This window comes from Puma concolor, chromosome C1 (assembly GCF_028749965.1).
Source record: "Puma concolor isolate L17-30 chromosome C1, mPumCon1.1.hap2, whole genome shotgun sequence".
Taxonomy (NCBI): domain Eukaryota; kingdom Metazoa; phylum Chordata; class Mammalia; order Carnivora; family Felidae; genus Puma; species Puma concolor.
In genome coordinates this window covers 124,980,243-125,003,152 of record NC_141674.1, presented here as the reverse complement: position 1 = coordinate 125,003,152, position 22,910 = coordinate 124,980,243, and the positions used below count along the sequence as shown (strand labels likewise).

The window sequence follows — 22,910 nt, the reverse complement described above, 5'->3', positions numbered from 1 at the left end:
CCCAAATGCTCCCTTAGGCAGCCACCAGATAATCAGGTTGTCATGGTAGCAGAGACCCTTAAAGAAGGTTTTGAATATAGCTCTGGAATAATTGTTTCAAAAGTATTTTATAACCTTCGATCCCAGAGAAGTAGAAAAGAGGATGTAGGACCATGTCATTTACAGAGGCATCCAGAGTGAAACAGAGTGTACCCAGGGCATCTAAAGATTGATATTCAGGGCAAGTCTAGAAGTTGTCGGGAAAAATATAATTGCAGCAAGAACTGTTGTATATGGTTAAAAAAAAAAGAGAGAGAGATAAAATTTCAGACTCTGAAGTGAGATCAAATCTTGGTGAAAGTGTTTTTTAAAAAGCTTCCAGGAGAACATTTGAAAACCATACTCTGTCGCATCAGCAAGGTGGCTGAATGCAGATATTATGTTTTATCTTTGTATCCCAAAATGGAAATAATGGCATAATTAATTAAACATCAGCTCTTATCCAGAAAGATTTTGTCCTAGGCTCAAATTTTTGTGAATCTAAGAAATGATCATTTATACTCAGTTATATACAGTTATGTCATATTCTGTTTTATAATAAATTCTTAATGAAATGGAATGAAACCTGTAACATGTGAACCAGGGGTCTGCTCTCCTGATGGTATCTGGAAGGGCTGATGAAAAATCACATTTCCTGAATATGGCAAAAATATTAAGTCTAAGTATGTGCATAAAGTAAAGCTTTGTTTTTTGGTTGTTTTGGTTTGGTTTTTGTTTTTTTGTTTGTTTTTGTTTTTGGTTTTGGTTTTTTTTGGATAATTATCTGGTGAGTAAAGCTTCCAAGGAGAAATTATCTTAATCAGTCTCCACACTATTGATATTTCTTTGAACTTCCTTCCGGAGCCTACACATACCTATGAAAATTGCCTTGTTATCCAAGGAGGAACAAAGCTTATCCACCTGGTTATGTCTAGCTCAGAGCCATATTTAGAACATGTCTCTTAAACATACCAAATCCACCACTTGTGTTTTCTGCCCCTGTAACAGAGGCTATCCAGAAAGGTGGTGAAATTGCAGGAAATCGTCTGAAGTTAGGAGTATCAAAAGACGCTCAGAGGCTTTCATAATAGTGCACTCCAGACTTGCTTCCCGTGTGGTGGGATTAAAGGAGATGAAACAGGAGCCCCAGGGCCAACCTGGGGCTGAGTTGAGGGAGCAGGAGTGGGGCTCGAGGAAGCTTTCTGGAGGCTGTGAGTTGAGATGAGCTCTGCAAAGTGGAGTCAGGGTGATCAGCAAACAAAGCTGGAGCTGAAAAAGCAATGAGTTCTTCCACTCAAGAAATCAGCCCGGGATCCAGGCCACTAGATTTGCAAGTGAGGGTGATCCCTTAAAAAAGTCCAAGTTCAAACGAGCAGCCAGCCAAGAGAGTGGGAGCAGCAGTGCGCAGCAAAGGAGCAGGCAGGAGGAGGGGAGGAGGACGCCCTGATATCCCATCTCGTGGGCCGGATGCTGAACAGTTAAAGATGCCAATGGTGAGGGGGCAGATTTTGAAAAATTCTTGCGTCTGTCTTCTAAATATCCTGCCATGCACTTTTGAGAGAAGAAGATACCTTCAAATGGGTGGAGCATATTGTGAACAGAATTCAGGGAAATGTCACTAAAGAAGGTTTAGCAGTAGTTCGTGTGGCAATTAACAGACCTTTTCACCTGATAAATAAAACAGGAATTCAGGAATTGTGGGCACAGAAGCCATCCCCTTTAACTGAGAGACTTTTTTCACAGAGAGAAAAAAGCAACTCTGGAGAGAATATACAACAGGCCTGAGGTAGAATTCTGGATATCCACACAGTAGTATCTACCAAGGTCAAGTAAATCAAGGATATTGAGGCAAATCACGTTAAAAACACTAATTCACTTCTACCTCTGCTGCTGAGCCTAAATTACTCATGTTGGTGGAACCCATTAATCAGATGTACACCATATCCACTCCCATAACGTCTCTTTTTTACAGATATTTGGATTTTCACAGTTAGAGGGGAGAATAAATTGTATGAGTGATTATAAGCCTAGAATAATTCTCTCACCGAATCAGACTAAAGGGAGAAAAGCCCTTTCCTCTTTACATCTTACACTGAGTTAATAACTTCTGAGATCTTGGCATGAAAAACCCACACGTTCCTTTTCACACGTTAGGAAGTACATTGATGGACGCAGAACCTGCTCTATCACCCTGACCCACTTGATGTTTCCAGCCTGGTTTCCCACGCTGCCCAAACTTCTCAGATAAAGATATACTTTTTACCCTCACCTTGTGCCACTAAATGAGGATTCAGTGCTTTCCTGACCTCAGAAATCAGCGGCCTTACAGTGAAGACCTCATTTCCATCCTCAGCAAAAACCCAGAGGCAGAATTCTATTAAATGCACAGTCTTCACTGAGCGCCAGACAACTGCAGCTCCGTGAGTAAGGAGAGAAACAGGAAAAGGGAAACTGGTCCCCCAGCCCAGCTCTGAAGGCCCAAGTGCACCGCCACGTCCAGTCTCCACTACCATCGTTAACTGGCGAGCTGCCAAATCAGTATCTGCTGCTCTGAAGGGGCCACTCTGCCCTCATCCCACCAGATATAGAGCAGCTGGCCCTGGGCACAGTCTGTCAAAGGGAACGTTTCTCTGCTTTGGATTACAGATTCAGAACCGTGCGGAGAACATACTGCGGGCAGACCCAAGACAGGGTCATCCACCAAATATCAGTGACCTGGTGTGGTTCTGGCACTAGCCGCCCCAGCATCACCAGGCCCCCCAGAGCTGAGCTTGGTATTTTATACTGGCATGAGGGAGTGTTCTGACTATGGATTGCAATACACTTTAGCACATCACATAAATCCCCACCCCTGTCTCTACATAGTGACAGAAAGCACACCTTTTCCCTGAGAAGCTGAAAGTCCTCAGGGGGAGAAGTCCCCTTGGGCTGCTGACCTAACCCTATATACATGTGTGACTATGTATGTGTTGTATGTGTAGTGTGTATGTGTGTGTGTGAATCTGTGTTTGTTGACTGACTGATGGAGTGGCTATCCTGTATGTTACAGAGTGCTTATCTCAGAGGAGGACTATCTCAGCCAGGCTAATATTAATCATGATAGCAAACCCCCAAGTGAATAATGTCTCAAACCCAGTACACATTTATTTCTTCCTCATTGAAAGTCCAAAAAGTTATCTCTGGTCCCTAGGTGGTACCCTTTCAGTCGGCAATTCAGGAACACAAATTCCTTCTCCCTGGTGGCTCCATCTTTAACACATGGTTTACAAGATTGTTATGCTCAGTTGGCTGCATCAAACCAGTGGAGGGGAAAGAGCCTAGCACACCACACACCAAAGGTATTCCTGGGCCAGGAACAACATCACTTTGGTTCACACTCCACAGACTAGAACTAACTATGTCACATGGCCACACCTCACTGCAAAGGAGGGAAATGCCATCTAACTATGTGCCCAGAGAAAAGAGGAAATCCATTCCATGACACTTAGCCAGTCCCTGCCACAGGGACAAAGCAGAAATACAGGGCTTGACCTGCATTCTCATAGAGCTGATCACCCTGTTAGGAAAATAGACCCTACATACAGGAGCCATTCAGCCATCATGGCCCTCAGGTTCAGGGCCAAAATGGGCCAGGGATATCATCTGGCTAAGTGTGGAATCCAGTATGGGCTACTGATGACAGACAACCTTACAGGTAGGGTTTTAATGCAATCCTGAGGTATGAGCAGGTTTTTAGGTGGGTGGGAAGGAGCACCGAAGGTGTGCCATGAGAAGATAGACAAAAGCATCAGCTCAAAAGTGAGAGGGACTGGATAATACCAGTCTGGAAGGAAGGGAGGGGTAGACTGTCTCCATCAAAGGGAGCGTTTGAGCAAACGGATCTCACTGACCTCTGGTTTGGAAATGTGTGAGGTTGGGAATCTGTATTTCTAACACCAAGTGGAATCTAAGTTACTGAGATAATATAAGAGGTGATGTGAGGTCAATTTTAAACCTCTACTGAATAATCTTGCTACCTCTCATGTCTAAAACATTGAAAAACTCACATCTCAATCCAAGATTCCTCTCGATTTTCAGGTTAAAAATTCTAAGTTCGAATTATTTCAGGTGAGAGATTTTATCCAGATGGACATTAGCCGTGAACATGAACTATAGATAGGTATGTGCTGAGAATTTTCCCTCTGACTAAGCAGGGAGACTTCTTTCAAGAGGTCACAGTATTCTCCTGTCAGTTATACTCTTTCTGACAATAACTTTAATTGAATTCCCCATACCTATATTCTACCTACTTTGCACCAAGATCTTTATTTATTTATTTTTACTATTTATTGATCTTTGAGGGAGAGATAGAATGCGAGCAGGGGAGGGGCAGAGAGAGAGGGAGACACAGAAACTGAAGCAGGCTCCAGGCTCTGAGCTGTCATCATAGAGCCCGATGTGGGGCTCAAACTCACGAACCGCAGGATTATGACCCGAGCTAAAATTGGATGCTTAACTGACTGAACCACCCAGGTGTTCCACGCCAAGATCGTTACTAAGCATAGATAACATCACAGTACCAGTTTGAAAAGTGATGTGCTTATTCTCTTGTACACCCTGTATGTGCGTGTCCATGAGAATATGTTCACTAGGGTATTATATATACCTATACATATGTGAAAATATAAGCCTTTCATAAAAATTCTTCTTATAAGAAATGTAACAACAACAAAAAATAAATGTAACATATATGGACTTTTGAGCTTTCTTGGTTATTTAAGGCAAAGTGTGTGAAAAGATGATATTTACCCACCATTTCCTTGCCTACCGCCTTAACACAGAAATAGATTTTGTTTCCCAAGTCAATTTGTATTTGCATATGTGGAAATTTGCCTTACATGTGTGGAAACTCTAACAACAGAGGATCCATGTGTACCTTAGCATTTAAGAAATTACCTACCAACAACTCTCAGTTTTGACCAGTAATTGGTGTAAGGCTATGTGAATTTCCACACACTGTCCTGTCTGTTTTTGTTCCTAACCATGGCAACACCTCTCCCTACCTGTGGGGTAGGTTAAGTAGCCACTTCCATCCCTCCATACCCAGCAAGGAATCGGAGACAGAGATGCAGTTACATTCCCAAGATCTGGTAAAACTGTTAGAGCTGGAACTCAGATCACCTGGCCCCTTGTCCTAGGACCTGCCCCCTCTCTCACACCATGTTACTAATTTCAATTGAGGGGAAGTGAGCATTTGGATATAAACTGCTAAAATATAACATCATTTAGGAGGATGCATTTATACATACATAGATTCACACAGAAAGCAAAGGATGACATCATATATTTGATAAGGAGTGAAGAGCAACCATGAACCAAATTACATCAGATAGCTAACCTAGAAGGACTCTTCCCCAATATCACATGATATACCACTCAAAATCATCATTTCTTTTCTTGAATGTCATTTCCTATAACTTGGACTGTTTGCATATTGATAAATGGATCCTTATGTCTCAGAACATTATCATTCTTTTGGCAGTCTCTCAATCTTTAAAATGTATATGTGGGTAGAAAAAATACAAAGACATCTTTTTCTTTATAGACTACAACAAGCATCAGTTGGGTACTCGCTACTTACTATTACACACTGTGGTAGGTCCCGGGGATTAAATGACTATTGCCCCCAGCTGACTCAGTTTCTAGAGGGAGCTCAAGCTAAGGATTCTAAAAATTGCACAGAAACATAGGTCACTAGGACTCTAGTGACCTATTGATGTCTTAGCTCTTTTGAAAAAGTTAGAATTTTCAAAATAACAGGCAGCTGGTTTAAAATTTATGCCCTTTTTGGTCAAAGGAGACCCACAAACACAGATTGAGGAAAGCACAAGTATTGGTCTAAAGCAAACAGTGGGGGTGCCTGGGTGGCTCAGTCAGTTAAGCATCTGACTTTGGCTCAGGTCATGATCTAGTGGTTCATGAGTTCAAGCTCCACATCGGGCTCTGTGCTGACAACTCTGAGCCTGGAGCCTACTTCAGATTCTGTGTCTCCGTCTCTCTCTGCCCCTCTCCCACTTGTGCTATCTCTCTCTAAAAAATAAGTAAACATTAAAAAATTTGGCAGGGGGGGGGGTTTGGCGGGTGGCGCCTGGCTGGCTAGGTTGGTAGAGCATGCGATTCTTGATCTCAGGGCCGTGAGTTCAATCCCCACTATGGGGGTAGAGATAGAGTTTAGGGGCACCTGGGTGGCTCAGTCAGTTAAGCATCTGACTTTGGCTCAGGTCAAGATCTCACAGTCTGTAAGTTTGAGCCCCGCATCAGGCTCTGTGCTGACAGCTCAGAGCCTGGAGCCCACTTTGGATTATGTGTCTTCCTCTCTCTCTCCCTCTCTCAAAAATAAATAAATATTTTTAAAAAACTTTTTTTTTTGATTTGAAGAAAATAGTGATTTAGAGCTTCACTGGGAAGGAGGACAATGATCCATAATAGAAAATATGCCCTCCTGCTGAGGGATGCAGCACAGTTCTACCTCAGTGCTCATCCTCCAGCAGGTGCTGAAGGCATGTTCGTTGAGTGGCCAACTAACCACACACATAGGGGCTGTCATGCAAGCTCAGTCCGAGGGAGAGTCAAATGGAGAACGTAGTGAATGTGCCTCATTTTAGTGGAGTTTAGGGTCCCTGCTGACAATGGCACATCTGCAAGAACAGAGTGACCGGTGGGGCCACCCCTGTACTCTAAGATGATCCTAACACTAATTAGTGACACAGAAGCTCAGACATTTCCTGGATCAACATCTGTATGCAGCAAGGCCTTTCCAGGGAGAAAAAGTAATTGAAAAACTTTTCAGAGGTGAGGGAGGCACGCCTAGCCACATTATTTACTTACTCAATTCGATTTTTTAGTGTCTGAAGTCACAAAAGTTGTAACCAAGACAAACCAGGCTACAAGTACCATTTTAAAATGTCATCAGCCTTGCAGAAACATTAGACATAAATCATGAGTTTTATTGTATTTGCAATTAAACAGATCAAATTTAATGTCCACAGAAAAGCCTTAGTAATTAGTATAAAGATTAATATAGTGAAATGTCCCAGGTTTAGCAGGCCTCCCAAGCAAAGCTGAAATAAAGAATTGAGTATATAATCAAATAGCATGTGAATATTAATGCGCAAAATCCTCCACGTCCCCAGCTCCCAGATGCAATTATTTTCTATTCACATTAATTGTTCCTAACAGATGACATTAATGACTTTGAGTTAAAATGTATCCAAGGGAAGATTTTACAAGATCAATGCTGTTTAGAAATAAGGTCACTTTTATAATTATTTGCTCAGATTTAACCACTATTCAACATAATAAGGTTAACATGGTGATTATTTTCTAATGTGAATATTGAAAGTTATTTTTCATACTAGCCAGTAAGTGTATTGGATGATTCACATTTTTCCTCCTACATATTTTTTCCTACTAATACTTTCCAGCACAACTGACAGACAGTGAGAGTGTGATTACTATTTATAAGCTATAGTTTTCACATACATACATATGGCTTGCTCATAAACTAGAATAAACGTTTTGGGTTAGGACATGTATTATCTAATCTAGAAATGTCAACTCCTTTGAGATTTAGCTGGCCAAGCCAGGATTTGGAAACAGACAATTAAATCACCACTGTGCAACATTTCTGCTTTTTACCTAGAAACTTCACTCACGCATCTTAGATCTTTCATCTGGAGATTTGCTCTCAGACGTGGAAAGAAGCCGAAGTCTGACGCAGTCACGAACTGATGTTGAGATTCATGTGAGTTTCCCTCTTGCCTTCAGAATACTTGTTCGGGTTATTTTCCTTCCATCAAATATGATGTCACAAGTGAACCATAAAGCGCATCCTTGAAGCATTGTCAGGCAGATAAAAATACCTTCCTTTCTTGTGTTCTCTGAAATTCAATATTATGTCCCCCAGCTGATAGAGTAAGCAGAAAGTGTCACTCTTGGCAAAAATATCATAAATCTTGACTTTGTCCCCAAGATACCTTTTTGGGTATTGATTACATCTCAAAGTCTCTGAGAAATGGTCAAGGAGCTTTTTATTAAAGCCCATGTCCTATATTATTCATCCTACTTTTATGATATATTATGTATGAACTTTTAAAAATTCATGGGCTGTACATTTTTTTTAGCTAGGGTTAGCTTTGTGCTTATTTGGCAAAACTTTAACCAGCATGGCTTTTAACTCTCATTGACATAAAGAAAGTAACTTGAAAAATACAAGAGCCAAATAAATAGTAATGAAAAATGTTAGACTTAAAACAGTGACAGATGAAAATTTGTGGATAATTGGCTTTTGATTTTGTTGTATAACTTTATCAATGTAGATAGGATATTCTATATCAAAGGTAAATATTCTCAATTTAGATTGGAATTAAATTTCAGTGGAATGCTGTCACTTTAAACATTCATGAAGACCTTAATGCCTTCCAATCTATAATATGGCCTTAAGGTCAGGAATTTTTTAAGTGTGCAATTTATATCCAAGAAACTCTTGCCTTCATTCACTCTGTCTCTCTCCTTTTTTTTCATCCATATTCGTTTTTTAAAATATAATTTATTGTCAAATGGGCTTCCATGCAACACCCAGTGCTCATCCCAACAAGTGCCCTCCTCAATGCCTATCACTCACTTTCCCCTCTCCCCAACCCACCATCAACCGTCAGTTTGTTCTCAGTATCCAAGAGCCTCTTATGGTTTGCCTCCCTGCCTCTCTGTAACTTTTTTTCCCTTCCCCTCCCCCATGGTCTTCTGTTAAGTTTATCAAGATCCACATATGAGTGAAAACATATGGTATCTGTCTTTCTCTGCCTGATTTATTTCACTTAGCATAATACCCTCCAGTTCCATCCATGTTGCTGCAAATGGCTAGATTACATTCTTTCTCATTGCCAAGTAGTATTCCATTGTATATATAAACCACATCTTCTTTATCCATTCGTCAGTTGATGGACATTTAGGCTCTTTCCATAATTTGGCTATTGTTGAAAGCACTGCTATAAACATTGGGGTAAAATTGCCCCTATGCAGCAGCATTCCTGTATCCCTTGGGTAAATTCCTAGCAGTGCTATTTCTGGGTAATAGGATAGTTCTATTTTTAATTATTTGAGGAACCTCCACACTGTTTTCCAGAGTGGCCGCACCAGTTTGCATTCCCACCAGCAGTGCAAGAGGGATCCATTTCTTCACATCCTCTCTAGCATCATAGTCTCCCGATTTGTTCACTTTATCCACTCTGACCAGCATGAGATGATATCTCAGTGTGGTTTTGATTTGTATTTCCCTGATGGTGAGTGACATTGAGTATCTTTTCATGTGTCTGTTGGCCATCTGGATATCTGCTTTGGAAAAGTGTCTATTCATGTCTTCTGCCTATTTCTTCACTGGATTTTTTTTTTTCAGGTGTGGAGTTTTGGTAAATTATTTTAGACTTTGGATACTAGCCCTTTATCTGATATGTCATTTGGAAATATCTTTTCCCATTCTATCAGTTGCTTTTTAGTTTTGTTGATTGTTTCCTTTACAGCACAGAAGGTTTTTATCTTGATAAGATCCCAATAGTTCATCTTTGCTTTTAATTTCCTTTCCTTTGGAGATGTGTCGACTAAGAAATTCCTGCAGCTGAGGTAAAAGAGGGTTTTTTTTCCTGTTTCTCCTCTAGGGTTTTGATGGTTTCCTGTCTCACATTCAGGTCCTTCACCCATTTTGACTTTATTTTTGTGTATGGTGTAAGAAAGTGGTCCAGTTTCATTCTTCTGCATGTTGCTGTCCAGTTCTCCCAGCGCCATTTGTTAAAGAGACTGTCTTTTTTCCATTGGCTATCCTTTCCTGCTTTGTCAAAGATTAGTTGGCCATACTTTTGTGGGTCCAATTGTGGAGTCTCTATTCTATCCCATTGGTCTATATGTCTGTTTTTGTGCCAATAGCATGCGTCTTGATGATTACAGCTTTGGAGTAGAGGCTAAAGTCTGGGATTGTGATGCTTCCTGCTTTGGTCTTCTTCTTTAATATTAGTTTGGCTATTCGGGGTCTTTTGTGGTTCCATACAAATTTTAGGATTGTTCTAGCTTTGAGAAGAATGCTGGTGCAATTTTGATTGGGATTAGATTGGATGTGTAGATAGCTTTGGGTAGTATTGATATTTTAACACAATATTTATTCTTCCAATCCATGAGCATGGAATGTTTTTCCATTTCTTTGTGTCTTCTTCAATTTCTTTCGTAAGATTTCTATAGTTTTCAGCATACAGATCTTTTACATCTTTGGTTAGGTTTATTCCTAGTATTTTATGGTTTTTGGTGCAATTGCGAATGAGATCAGTTTCTTTCTTTATTTCTCTTTCTGCTGCTTCATTATTGGTGTATAAAAATGCAACTGATTTCTGTACATTGATTTTATACCCTGCGACTATGCTGAATTCATGTATCAGTGCTAGCAGACTTTTGGTGGAGTCTGTCAGGTTTTTCCGTGTAGAGTATCATGTCATCTGTGAAAAGTAAAAGTTTGACTTCTTCTTTGCCAATTTGATGCCCTTTATTTCATTTTGTTGTCTGATTGCTGATGCTAGGACTTCCAACACTATGTTAAACAACAGTAGTGAGAGTGGACATCCCTGTTGTGTTCCTGATCTCAGAGGGAAAGCTCTCAGTTTTTCCCCATTGAGGATGATATTATCTGTGAGCTTTTCATAAATGGCTTTTATGATGTTTAAGTATGTTCCTTCTATCCCGACTTTCTTGAGGGTTTTTATTTAGAAAGGATGCTGTATTTTGTCAAATGTGCATTATTGACAGGTTCATATGGTTCTTTTCTTTTATTAATGTGATGTATCACATTGATTGATTTGTGAATATTGAACCAACCCTGCAGCCCAGGAATGAATCCCACTTGATCATGGTAGATAATTCTTTTTATATGCTGTTGAATTCAATTTTCTAGTATCTTGTTGAGAAATTTTACATCCACATTCATTAGGGATATTGGCCTGTAGTTCTTTTTTGATGCTGGGTATCTGTTTGGTTTTAGAATCAAAGTAATGCTGGCTTCATAGAATGAGTCTGGAAATTTTCCTTCCATGTCTATATTTTTGGGACAGCTTGAGGAGGATTGATATTAACTCTGCTTTAAATGTCTGGTAGAATTCCCCAGGGAAGCCATGTGGTCCAAGACTCTTATTTGTCGGGAGATTTTTGATAACTGATTCAGCTTCTTTACTAGGTATGGGTCTGTTTAAATTTTCTATTTCTTCCCGTTTGAGTTTTGGTAGTGTGTGGGTGTCTAGCAATTTGTTCATTTCTTCAAGGTTGTCCAGTTGTTGGCATATAATTTTTCATAGTATTCCTTGATAATCGCTTGTATTTCTGAGGGAATGGTTGTAATAAATCCATTTTGATTAGTGATTTTATCTATTTGGGTCCTCTCTCTTTTCTTTTTGAGAAGCCTGACTAGATGTTTGTCAATTTTGTTTATTTTTTCAAAAAACCAACTCTTAGTTTCATTGATCTCTACTGTTTTTTTGTATTCTATATTGTTTATTTCTGCTCTGATCTTTATTATTTCTCTTCTTCTGCTGGGTTTGGGGTATCTTTGCTGTTCTGCTTCTAGTTACTTTAGGTGTGCTGTTAGATTTTGTATTTGGGATTTTTCTTGTTTCTTGAGATAGGCCTGGATTGCAATTTATTTTCCTCTTAAGACTGCCTTTGCTGCATCCCAAAGGGTTTAATTTGTTGTATTTTCATTTTTGTTTATCCCATGTATTTTTTAATTTCTTCTCTAATTGCCTGGTTGACCTATTCATTCTTTAGTAGGATGTTCTTTAACCTCATGCTTTTGGAGGTTTTCTAGACTTTTTCCTGTGGTTGATTTCAAGTTTCATAGCATTATGATCTGAAAGTGTGCATGGTATGGTCTCAATTCTTTTCTATTTATTGAGGGCTGTTTTGTGACCCAGTATGTGATCTATCTTGGAGAATGTTTCATGTTCACTCAAGAAGAAAGTATATTATGCTGCTTTGGGATGTAGAGTTCTAAGTAGATCTGTCAAGTCCATCTGGTCCAATGTATCATTCAGGACCATTGTTTCTTTACTGATTCTCTGTCTAGATTATCTGTCCATTGTTGTAAGTGGAATATTAAAGTCCCCTGCAATTACCACATTCTTATCAATAAGATTGCTTATGTTTGTGATTGTTTTATATAATTGGGTGTTTCCAAATTTGGTGCGTAGACATATATAATTGTTAGCTCTTCCTGATGGACAGACCCTGTAATTAGGGCATTAGCCCTTCTTCACCTCTTGTTACAACCTTTAACTTATAGTCTAGTTTGTTTGATATAAGTATGACTACTCCAGCTTTCTTTTGACTTCCAGTAGCATGGTAGATGGTTCTCCATCCCCTCACTTTCAATCTGAAGGTGTCCTCAGGTCTAAAATGAATCTCTTGTAGACAGCAAATAGATGGGTCTTGCTTTTTTTACCCATTCTGATACCCTATGTCTTTTGATTGGAGCATTTAGTCCATTGCATTCGGTGTTATTATTGAAAGATACGGGTTTAGAGTCATTGTTATATCTGTAGGTTATGCTTGTAGTGATGTCTCTGGTACATTTTAGTCCTTGCAACATTTCACTCACAGAGTCCCCCTTAGGATCTCTTATAGGGTTGGTTTAGTGGTGATGAATTCCTTCAGTTTTTGTTTGTTTTGGAAAACCTTGATCTCTCCTTCTAATCTGAATGACAGGCTTGATGGATAAAGGATTCTTGGCTGCATATTTTTCCTGTTCATCACATTGATAATTTCCTGCCACTCCTTTCTGGCCTGCCAAGTTTCAGTAGATAGGTTAGCTACTACCCTTATGTGTCTACCCTTATATGTTAAGCCCCATTTATCCCTAGCTGCTTTCAGAATTCTCTCTTTATCCTTGTATTTTGCCAGTTTCACTATGATATGTTGTGCAGAAGATCAATGCAAGTTATATCTGAAGGGAGTTATCTGTGCCTCTTGGATTTCAGTGCCTGTTTCCTTCCTCAGATTAGAGAAGTTCTCAGCTATGATTTGTTCAAGCACACCTGCAGCCTCTTTCTCTCTTTCCTCTTCTTCTGGAATTCCTATGATATGGATATTGTTCCATTTGATTAAATCACTTGGTTCTCTAATTCTCCCCTCATGATCCTGGATTTTTTTTTATCTCTCTTTTTCTCAGCTTCCTCTTTTCCCATAATTTTATCTTCTAATTCACCTGTTCTCCCCTCTGCCTCTTCAGTCCATGTTGTGGCTGCCTCCATTTTATTTTGCACCTCATTTATAGCATTTTTTAATTCATCATGACTATTTGTTAGTCCCTTGATATCTGCAGCAACAGATTTTCTGCTGTCTTCTATGCTTTTTTCAAACCCAGCAATTAATTTTATGACTATTATTCTAAATTCTTGTTCAGTTATGTTGCTTATATCTTTTTTGATCAATTCTTTAACTGTAATTTCTTCCTGGAATTTCTTTTGAGGAAAATTTTTCTGTTTCATCACTTTGGCTAGTTTTCTGTCCCTTATGAGTTTTAAAAGTTTGTTATGTGTTCTGCACCTGTGAGCACTGCTATATTAAAGAGGGTCATACACTGTCCTGGGCCTGGCCCTTCAGTAAGTGTTTTTTGGAGAGTGTTACTTGCTCTCTGGTGTGGTGACTTTGGTTATTTTATTTCCCTACTTGTAGTGATGTTTTGGACCCTCTACCAGGTGTACTTAGATTTGTTCCTTGAAGTAGCCCTGGAAAGAAAAACAGACAGACAAACAGGAAACAAAAACATGCAGACACACAAACCAATAAAACAAACCAACAAAATCAAAAAACTAAAAACAATCCAAAAGCGAAAAACCAGAAACATGAGCTACAAGTAAAGAACAGGGTGGAGGTGGTGCTGATAGAAGAGCACACACAAAGACAGAAATGACAGGGGCGGGGAAAAAGAAAAAATGAACAATGACCAGCCAGAGAAACTAAAAGGCTTAATCCAGAGATAGACAAAGGAAAATAAGGAGGTAGGGGAAAAAGAAACGAAGGTAAAGTTACCCAGACAGAGAAACTGTACTGGTTGATTATTCCAGAGAGAGAGAAAGGAATGTAAAGAAGAACCTGTATCAAAAGAATGGATTAAATATGGCCGTTTAAACAAACCAATAGCCATAGTAACCAGCCTAGAGGAGGGAAGAGATAAGAAGGAGAAACGGAAGGAAGAATATATCTATATAGTGAGAATTGTCCTAGAATTAATCCAGGCAATGCAGAAGCACTGGTCTGGAGGAGGGGGTCTGTCTGGTTCCACAATGTCTATCCCACTCCAGTAGATACACGGTTACCTGGCTTGGAGGGGCGTGGTTTGGTGTAGACAGGCCCCACCTCCACTGAGACCCGAGGTCAGTTCCCTGAGACCCCCACCTTGGTGGTGGTGGGAGAAAAATGGCAACCCCCCAGTGTCTCCTCCACGACCTGGTGTCCCAAATCACTCCTTTGAAGCCGTCCTTACTATGCCATGGGCACAGACTAGGCTGTCTGTCTCACTCCTCCGACTCCGTGGCCTTGGTGCTTGGCTGGGATTTAAACTCCCTCTCTGTGCACCCCGGTACTGGGGAAGCGCCTCCTGATATGTGGTCCTGGCTGGTTTTGTCCTGTGCCACAGCACTTCAGGGGAGGGGACCGGTTTCTCCTGCTGTGGACCGTGCCCCTGATCTGCCACCGAACCTGGAGGTGGCTCCCTCCTCACCAGGTGCATGAACAGGGCAACCAGCCCCAGTCCAAAGATGGGATCTGCAGTTAGAGATCCTCTAACCTGCAGTTACAGATGGGATCTCTTTCCATCCCGATCTGATGTTTTTTGTGTTGTCCAGATACAGTCCTATGCTTCCCCAGCCACAATTTCTCTTCCCTTTGTCTCTCTGCAGAAGGGGATCCCTCCTCTCCATGCCTACACAGCCCGTTTTATCTCCCCTAGTTTGCAATCACCCACCTATGGCCCCTCAGGTTGTCCCGGTTTCTCTAGGAAACAAAAACTTGTTGTCCCGGTTTCTCTAGGGTAGACAGTCCTCTCTCCTTATTTTTTTTTTTTTTTAATTACAGATTTTGTTTGTATTTCTCACACTAAGGATGTTAAAGCATGAGTCACCCAAGGTAGTAATCTAAAATACACAATGAGAAAAAAAATTTCGACTAGTGCAAAAGGGGTGTATTTTGCCAATGAAGTCAACATAATTAAGATAATGTTACAGTGGAAACCACTATACATTTTTTGGGCCAAAAATCTTTTTAATAATAATCATCTATTGCTAATTAGATCTCTTCCCTGTTGGGTACTTTATGGTCTGTATATGTCCAGGATTTCTGCTTATTGTTAAGGTCCTTACTTGGTGCCATAGAATAATGGCTAGGATGTGGGCCTGACTTCAGAATGTTGTACTAGCTTGGTAACCTTACGCAAGACAGCAATACCACTGTGCCTCAAGTTCCCCATCTGAGAAATGAGCATAATGATATTTCTTTTCTGTTTCTGAGAATCGTGGTGAGGATGAAATCCCACAATATATAAAATTCATGTACCACAGTACCCACCAACCGTATTGGGGCAATAATAAGATTCCTGCCGTTTAGCGCTCTTCTGTTCTTCATAATCGGCACTATGCCACAGCCACAGAACACCGTGGCAAAGATGGGGAATGATAACAAAGAGCAGTATCTGCTAGTATATCTCTCCAGAACTTCATATCAATAATTCCCAGAAATAAAGGGCACCCACACTTTTGGCTGTTGCTCAGTCCAGTTCCTGTGTGCAAGGTATCAGACAATACTGGCACCACAAGAAAGTATAACATAGAGTCTCTTAGGGAGACTGTAAACTTGTGATTTAGTTTGAGAGTCAAGACACACGTATATAAAAAAAAAAATAGTAGCAACACCTAAATGTTACTAAGCATTGCTGTATGCCAGGGGCTGTCCAGATTTCACAGTGATCTTGTATGATATGTACTTTCATCATCTCCATTTACAAATAAGGAAACTGAGGCATGTAGTGGTTAAATAACTTTCTCAAGGTTAAGGAGTTAGCAAGTGGAAGGGCCAGAGTTTAAACCTAATAAATGGCCTTAGAGTTCAAGCACTCAACCACACAACAGTTAGTTATTCACTGGAGTAAATAATCCTGCTTGATAATCATTTGCTGATGAAGGAGACTTCAGGAAAAAGGAGCTCGCATTGCAGCCATGATGTAAGAGATTCTAGGTCCCTTATTAACTTCAAATATTGATTGTCTAATGTGGGGGAAATATGGGAGAATATCCAATATGGAGGACTGACCCTTCCTCTTCTTTTAAGGAATTACCCTGTAAATTTCCCCCCCCCACCCCCCTACACACATATGCATAGTCTCTCCCCACTCCACTGGTCCATGGGTAGGCTCAGACCATTCCCTTCATCCTGCTCCAAAGTCCAGGTCAGGCCGTGTGGTAATACAACTTGCTACCAAGCAACCCACATCAGAGGTAGACCTCTTTCATACCTTCCCCTAGGGACCCTCTACTCAAAGTCCTGGCACAGCAGCATAGAAGCACCCGGGAACTTGTCAAAAATACTACACATCAGATTCCACCTCAGAATTACTCAGAATCTGCATTTAACAAGATCCCAGATGATACATGTACACATTGAAGTATGAGAAGCCTGACTTGGAAGGTACTTCTCTGCTTAAGCACCCCCAACCCCACTGGCCTCTATATGACAGTAATAGGTCTTCTCCACCTCCCTGAAGTATGCTCCATCACATCTGCTCATCTCAAGTTCATGGTCAAAGGCAGATGCAGCAGTTCCTCCCTTTGGTAGCTCTGAGGTTAAATTCCCTGTCATCTTAATCCAGCATCCATACAGGAGGTACACACATGGGAAACAACTGGGCAAGGATGCTTATTTGTAAAAAGTGTCCTGGGAATGGAGTTGAGCTGTAAAAATAGATATAATTTTGATAGGTATAGTTGGAAGGAATAGGTGGGAAAGACAGAGGGAAATCATGGAAGTTTCGGTTTTTCGAGAAAAGGTAGAGTACAAACGGTAACCGAAAGCCATGCAGAGTGTGAAAAGGGCCATTAGAAAAATTTATATCAGGGGCACCTGGGTGGCACAGATGGTTGAGTGTCCAACTCTTGAGTTCGGCTCAAGTCATGATTTCATGAATCATGAGTTCCAGCCCCATGTTGGGCTACTTAATGACAATGCGGAGCCTGCTTGTGATTCTCTCTCTCCCTCTCTCTGTGCCTCTTCCCAGATCTCTCTCTCTCAAAATAAATGAATAAACATTAAAAAGAAAAGAAAAGAAAAGAAAAGAAAAGAAAAGAAAAGAAAAGAAAAGAAAAGAAAAAAGAAAAATTTAGATCTAGATGGTCTCACAGGACACAGTCACACTCTCCCTCTGGAGAACAGACCAGTCTGTCAGAGCAGAGGCAGTCCTAAATAAAACCACCACCCTACTTATTCAAGCAATAAAATATGAAAGAGGTTTGGGGATGGTGAAAATAGGAAAGTGCACGAGTAGAAGGGGAGTGTAATGTGTTACTTCTGAAAGTTTGTCCTAGATGTACACAGTGGCCCAAGTGTCGATGTCAGGCAACCTGTGCAATAGCACTACTGGTTGTAGACATCTGTCAAGGTACAAATAATAAACTCTCCTTAAGTAAGTTACATGCAGCAGTAACAAGGTCATAAATCAACAGATACTGCTGAATGCTGAATTTTTAGACAAGTTTCTCCTCTCAGTGCTATTTAGAGACAAATTTCGGGGGTGGGGGATGGAATAGTAAAATTTCTTGGCATATTTAGATCACTTAAAGGGATTGTTATGCAGCAAAAATGAAGTATTGATAGCAGGCAAATGCTTGATGTTGAAAACCTAACCTTATTAAGCGTTATGGATATTGATTAGAGAGGAAATTAAATATACCCTTTGTACTTATGCGGGGGGTTAGCATGTTCCCTGAGTACTCCCAGAACAGCATGCCTTTCCTTCCTCCAGTGGGGATTTAGTCACTGTCAGCTGGAATTGCATTTGGAGAACAGTGATAAGTACTCAGGTAATAAAGGCACCCATAAAGTGTCAATAAATTGCATAAGTAAGAGGCTTTGCCATTCTGTGAATGACACAAAGACAGATGGTTCCCCATCAAAGAGCTTCTGAGACAAAGCTTTATATAGATAGGAGAGTGGAATGAGACGGTAATGGAGAGACTCTCTTCTCGTGATCAGGATGCTAAATTAATTTAGCTTGTCCAGCTCATGGAGCTTCATCTATTACATTAGGGGCCAAGAATATGGCTGTCAGGATGTGCTTTAGATGTTTACAACTTTGTCACCTGTGCCCCCACCTGGGTCTTCGTCATGGAACCCAGTTCTAGTTGATGTGGCAGTCTTTACCATTTAGACGGCCAAATGATATGGAAAGTTCCATAACCTTTCCAACAGTACCTCCTAATTCCTCAGTTTGATGTGCCACTAGACATGACTTCCCGGGTATTTGATTCCTGACTCAGAATGATGCTGTGTGCGGGGCCAGGAGAACAATCTGGTGGAACTGCCCCCCCCCCCCCCATACACACAAAGGAAGACCTTGAGGTGCATGGAAGTTAAATGCTTTCTTTACTCAGTGTCTCCTGCCAGGGGCAACATGCAGCCTGAGATCCAGGTCACTAAACTCCCAGTGTAGTGGTCATGCTCTTGAACCCTACAGCCAAAAATGCTACTCTGTCTTCATTCTTTTGTGCCATTGGTCATGGCTTGATATGGATCTGATTATTTGACCCATCTGACTGGAGAAAGTGGGAAATTACCATTGTGATATTTCTGCCATTGTGATGGCAGTTCGTCATAATCAAGTACCTACTTAGGCCAGGTACTGTGTGATATGCTTCTAATCTAGAACCCCATTTGGTCTTTGTGGTAACTCTATAAGGTAGGCAGTAATGATAATAGTATCATTATTCACTTTAAGAACAAATGTAGCTCTGAGGGATTAAATAATTCCTCCTAGTATATTAGCAAGAGGCAGAGCCAAGATTTGGACCTCTAGGCTGTTTGACCCCAAAAGCTGTCCTTCTAAGCACTAGGCTACATTTGCTTCTACCTCACTGTGATGTCAAGTTGGTATTTACTGTCCCCTAAGCAAAGCCTTAGCTCAGAGCTGTCCTTCTTTTTTAGGAATGCCAGCCGAATGCAAAATCAGGAGCCCCTGCTTTGAAATGCCCTGGTTTGGGGATCGTCATCCCTGGTCATCTCTGTCCTCGAAACAGCTGCAGCAGCAGTGAGCTGTCTCTTTCGAGCACCTGCAGTGAGAACTCCAGCGGCTCCTCCCACACATGGCATGATGGAAAGAACCTCAGGAAAAGGGTAAGCCCTCCTTTTGAGACAATTTAGCATCAGAGTGAGCCAGGAAAGAATCCTCTTCTGGCAGGAAGGTGGACAGTGGGAAGAGAATGACCATTTGTTGAGTACCTGTGCATTTACTGCTCACAGAATTATATGGGGAGATCTCATTTCCTCCATTATATGGGAGAGGAAGCTGGCTCAGAAATGTTAAGTTACTTGCCAGAAGTCCCACAGCAAGTGAGGGGTGGAAGGATGATTTAACCCAAATGACTTGGACAGCACTGGGGGGGGAGGGGGAGTTGGGAGGAAGAAGACAGTTTCCTTCTGTGCTTTGCTGGAGCCCACCAAGCTCATAGATTCATATCAAGTTGGAACCCAGAGCCCTGGCCTAATGAAAGTGAGATGTTTCAGGCCAACTCAGATGTTTCCAATTAGTTTTATGGACACTTTCTATTGCTGCGATGCTCAGAAAGACTTGCTAATGCCCACTGCAAATGACAGTGAGCAAGGCCACTGGCCAAGCCATCCCCGACTAAGCATCCCTTGAGAACTCAAAGTGAATGTTGTTTTCTTCCCAGATGATAGGGAGGATGGTACATCATCTCAGAATAAATGGCCAAAAGTTTTCAAAGTATCATTAGCTTTGTAGGAATTTACTACTCAAGCATGGCATGTATTATATTGACCTCCTTTACTCAGTTTTATAGCCTCATAAAGCACTAATTGACTATAAATTGGAGGGTGGCATGGCAGAGAGAAAAAATACCACGGTAGATGACAGGGACTGTGGCTCCACTGGAGGCAGGCATGCGCTGACTTAGATGCCAGGAGTTTTTTCACCAGGTTGTTAGGTAACTCCTGCTGCTGGATGCCTCCCATCTGCTAGGTGGGCCCTCACAAGCGAACAAGCATCTGTGCAGGCTGCCATAAGCAGAGGGTGTGGAAGAGCTACTTCTGCCCTTTCCCCATATTGAAGAAAAGCAGAAAGTACACAACAATGGAAACCCTGAATCAGAAGTTTCAGAGGTCATTTTCCTATCATATGTGTAAACTCCCATTTATGATTTGGAAGCATAGAAGCCAGGAGGGCTCCATAACTGCCAGAAAATAATAGTGAGGGAGTAGCTTTGTCATACTCTGAACAAGAACTCAGAAAAAAATTTCAAAGTGGAATTTAGAGCTTATTCCCTTGGACTCAGATTCCTAATACAGCATGTATATATTATCAAAGTTGTTCCTTCTGAGTAGATGTTCAAAGTTCTGAATAATGGCTGCTGGAGCCTGACTCTTAACAAACTGGGAAGATGGTCAGGAATGGTCCCTCTCTTTGTGGTTGTCACTGGCTCCAGAGCCCTTGCTCTGTTCTCTTCACTCCCCCTTTCCCTCCCTTCCCCCCTCAGAGCCTTTGTCTTTTTGTCCTTTGCCTTGCCTTGCCTTTTTTTCTTTTCTTTTTCCTGAAATTCTTACAATTCAAGCAATCCTTGATCTTTTAGGGAAACCTCTTCCCTGAGAAAGGAGAAATTAGGTTCTTATGTAATTTTTACACTCAGGTGACTGTCATCTGTAGATTTCATAAGGTCCTGTCTCAGAATGGATTGGAGTACCAGCACACCTGTCACATCTCACATAGTCCCAGTTTTCAAGGACCTAGCAAACTAGACCCAGCCCATAAAGACATTTAAATTTATATTATTTAAGAAACTTCTACAGTTCTTACCATGTACCAAGTACTCATTTAGTATTAACTTACATAATAAAGTCATGTATTATGAATTTTCACATGACTACAATAATAACTTGCATAATAATAAATATGTGACCAATGGCTCTTTCATAATTCACAATTATATTTTTTTTAATATTCTTTTCTATAGAAACAGAAAGGAAGCCTGCAAGAGATGCATTAGGCTGCTCTGCATGGAGGAATCTGGATCTAATTCATGAATAATTACCATGTGCCACCCAGCTCTTTTAGTATTTCACAAGTATTAGCTCATTCAGTGCTCATAAGAGCCTATTTAAGTAGGTTTGCCTATTCCCCCATTGTACAGATGAGGCAATTGGGCTGCTGAGAAATTAAGTAACTAGCCAAAGATCTCATAGTTGGTAAGTGGCAGAGCTGGCTAGTTGGTTCCAGAACTTTCACTCTCTGCCATTCTGCTGTCGTGACCCTGTTGAATCAGCCAAGCTTGAAATATTATTCAAATTATTGGGATGGACTGGTTACATTAAGACCAAGAATGTTATTAAAAAAAAAAAAAAAGCTGTGTGAAACCATTGTCCAGTCAAGAAATAGAAAAAGACTATGGACGTGGAACCTAGGCCCCTATGTTATCAGCAGCATCCTTCAGCCAATTGCACTGCCTCCCAGAGCAGCTGTTTTCCAGGCACAGCATGAAGCTGCCTGTGGAAATGCCAGCTCCTCCCTCATCTCTCCTATAGAAGATTCATGCTTTTTTTTTTTCAAGTTTCCAGATTGTTCCAAACTTTTCTCATGTTACTGAATACTATAATATTACTGAATTACTGAATACTATATATTTACTATATAAAAATTACTGAATTACTGAATACTATAAAACCTCCCAGGGCCCAGCTCTCCATCCTGTGAGATTAACCACATTCCTCAATTGGTTTTCCACAGGATGGAGAGCTGGGCCCTGGGAGATTTATGGCCACTGGCCCTGGGATGAATCCAACCTCAGGAAGCCAGGCTTTAAAGAGGCAGAGGGAGCTCGGCTGAGCACATCTTCTATGGGTTTAACAAATCTGCCTTTTCAAGCTCTTGCAGAGTACTTCTGCCTGGCTTCTCTTCTTATTGTGAACGTGACTATCAGGATCATGGAGCTTCTTAGAAACCCAAGGAGGGGCAGCCCTCCCACTGGTTGGTCTCTAATACCCAAACTCACTAATGGGATTTCTCCTGATTTCCAAAGAAGTTTTATTGGCATAGAGGAAAAGGAGAGGAAAGGGGAGGCGTCACCAAATAGCATCTATCCACAGCAACTTCTGATACTGGAGAGTTTTCTAAAGAAAATATATAATTTGACTTAAAAACAATCAACAAATAACAGATAAAAAAATAAACACCATGTGTTGTAGATAGCAAGAGTAATTTTAATGGAAATGTCTTAGATGTAAGCAAATGTTCACAGATTACTAAAAAGCCAAGGCTCCAACATGAAGTTTCTGACACTTTTTCAACCTCTGCACATGGTTTGTGGTCAGTTATGGGCGGGGGCAGCTGGTATGGAGATGCCAAGAGAAGTTGCTCTGTTAGGCAAGGTGGGCACAGAGCACACATCTGAAACCACCAGATTCACTCATAGAAGTTCTTCACCTTTAATCATATAACCTTAAAAAAAAAAAAAAAAAGACTGAGGTCCGTGCCCAAATCCCACCGATTTCCCTGAGTCTTGGTATGCGATAAAACTCTGCAGGTTCCATTCAAGAGAGGGGTGCGAGGGGTG

General features: G+C 40.9%; 1 protein-coding gene across 9 annotated transcripts in view; it reads left to right on the top strand.

Moving 5' to 3' along the window:
• NCKAP5 (NCK associated protein 5) overlaps positions 1-22,910 on the top strand; it is a 993,237-nt gene that overhangs the window by 852,911 nt on the left and 117,416 nt on the right. For all 9 annotated transcript variants that reach the window (XM_086718452.1, XM_086718453.1, XM_086718451.1 and 6 more), the window contains 2 exons: positions 7,700-7,801; positions 19,273-19,461. In XM_086718452.1, the coding sequence (XP_086574578.1) occupies positions 7,700-7,801; positions 19,273-19,461 (291 nt within the window). The remainder of the gene's footprint in view (positions 1-7,699; positions 7,802-19,272; positions 19,462-22,910) is intronic.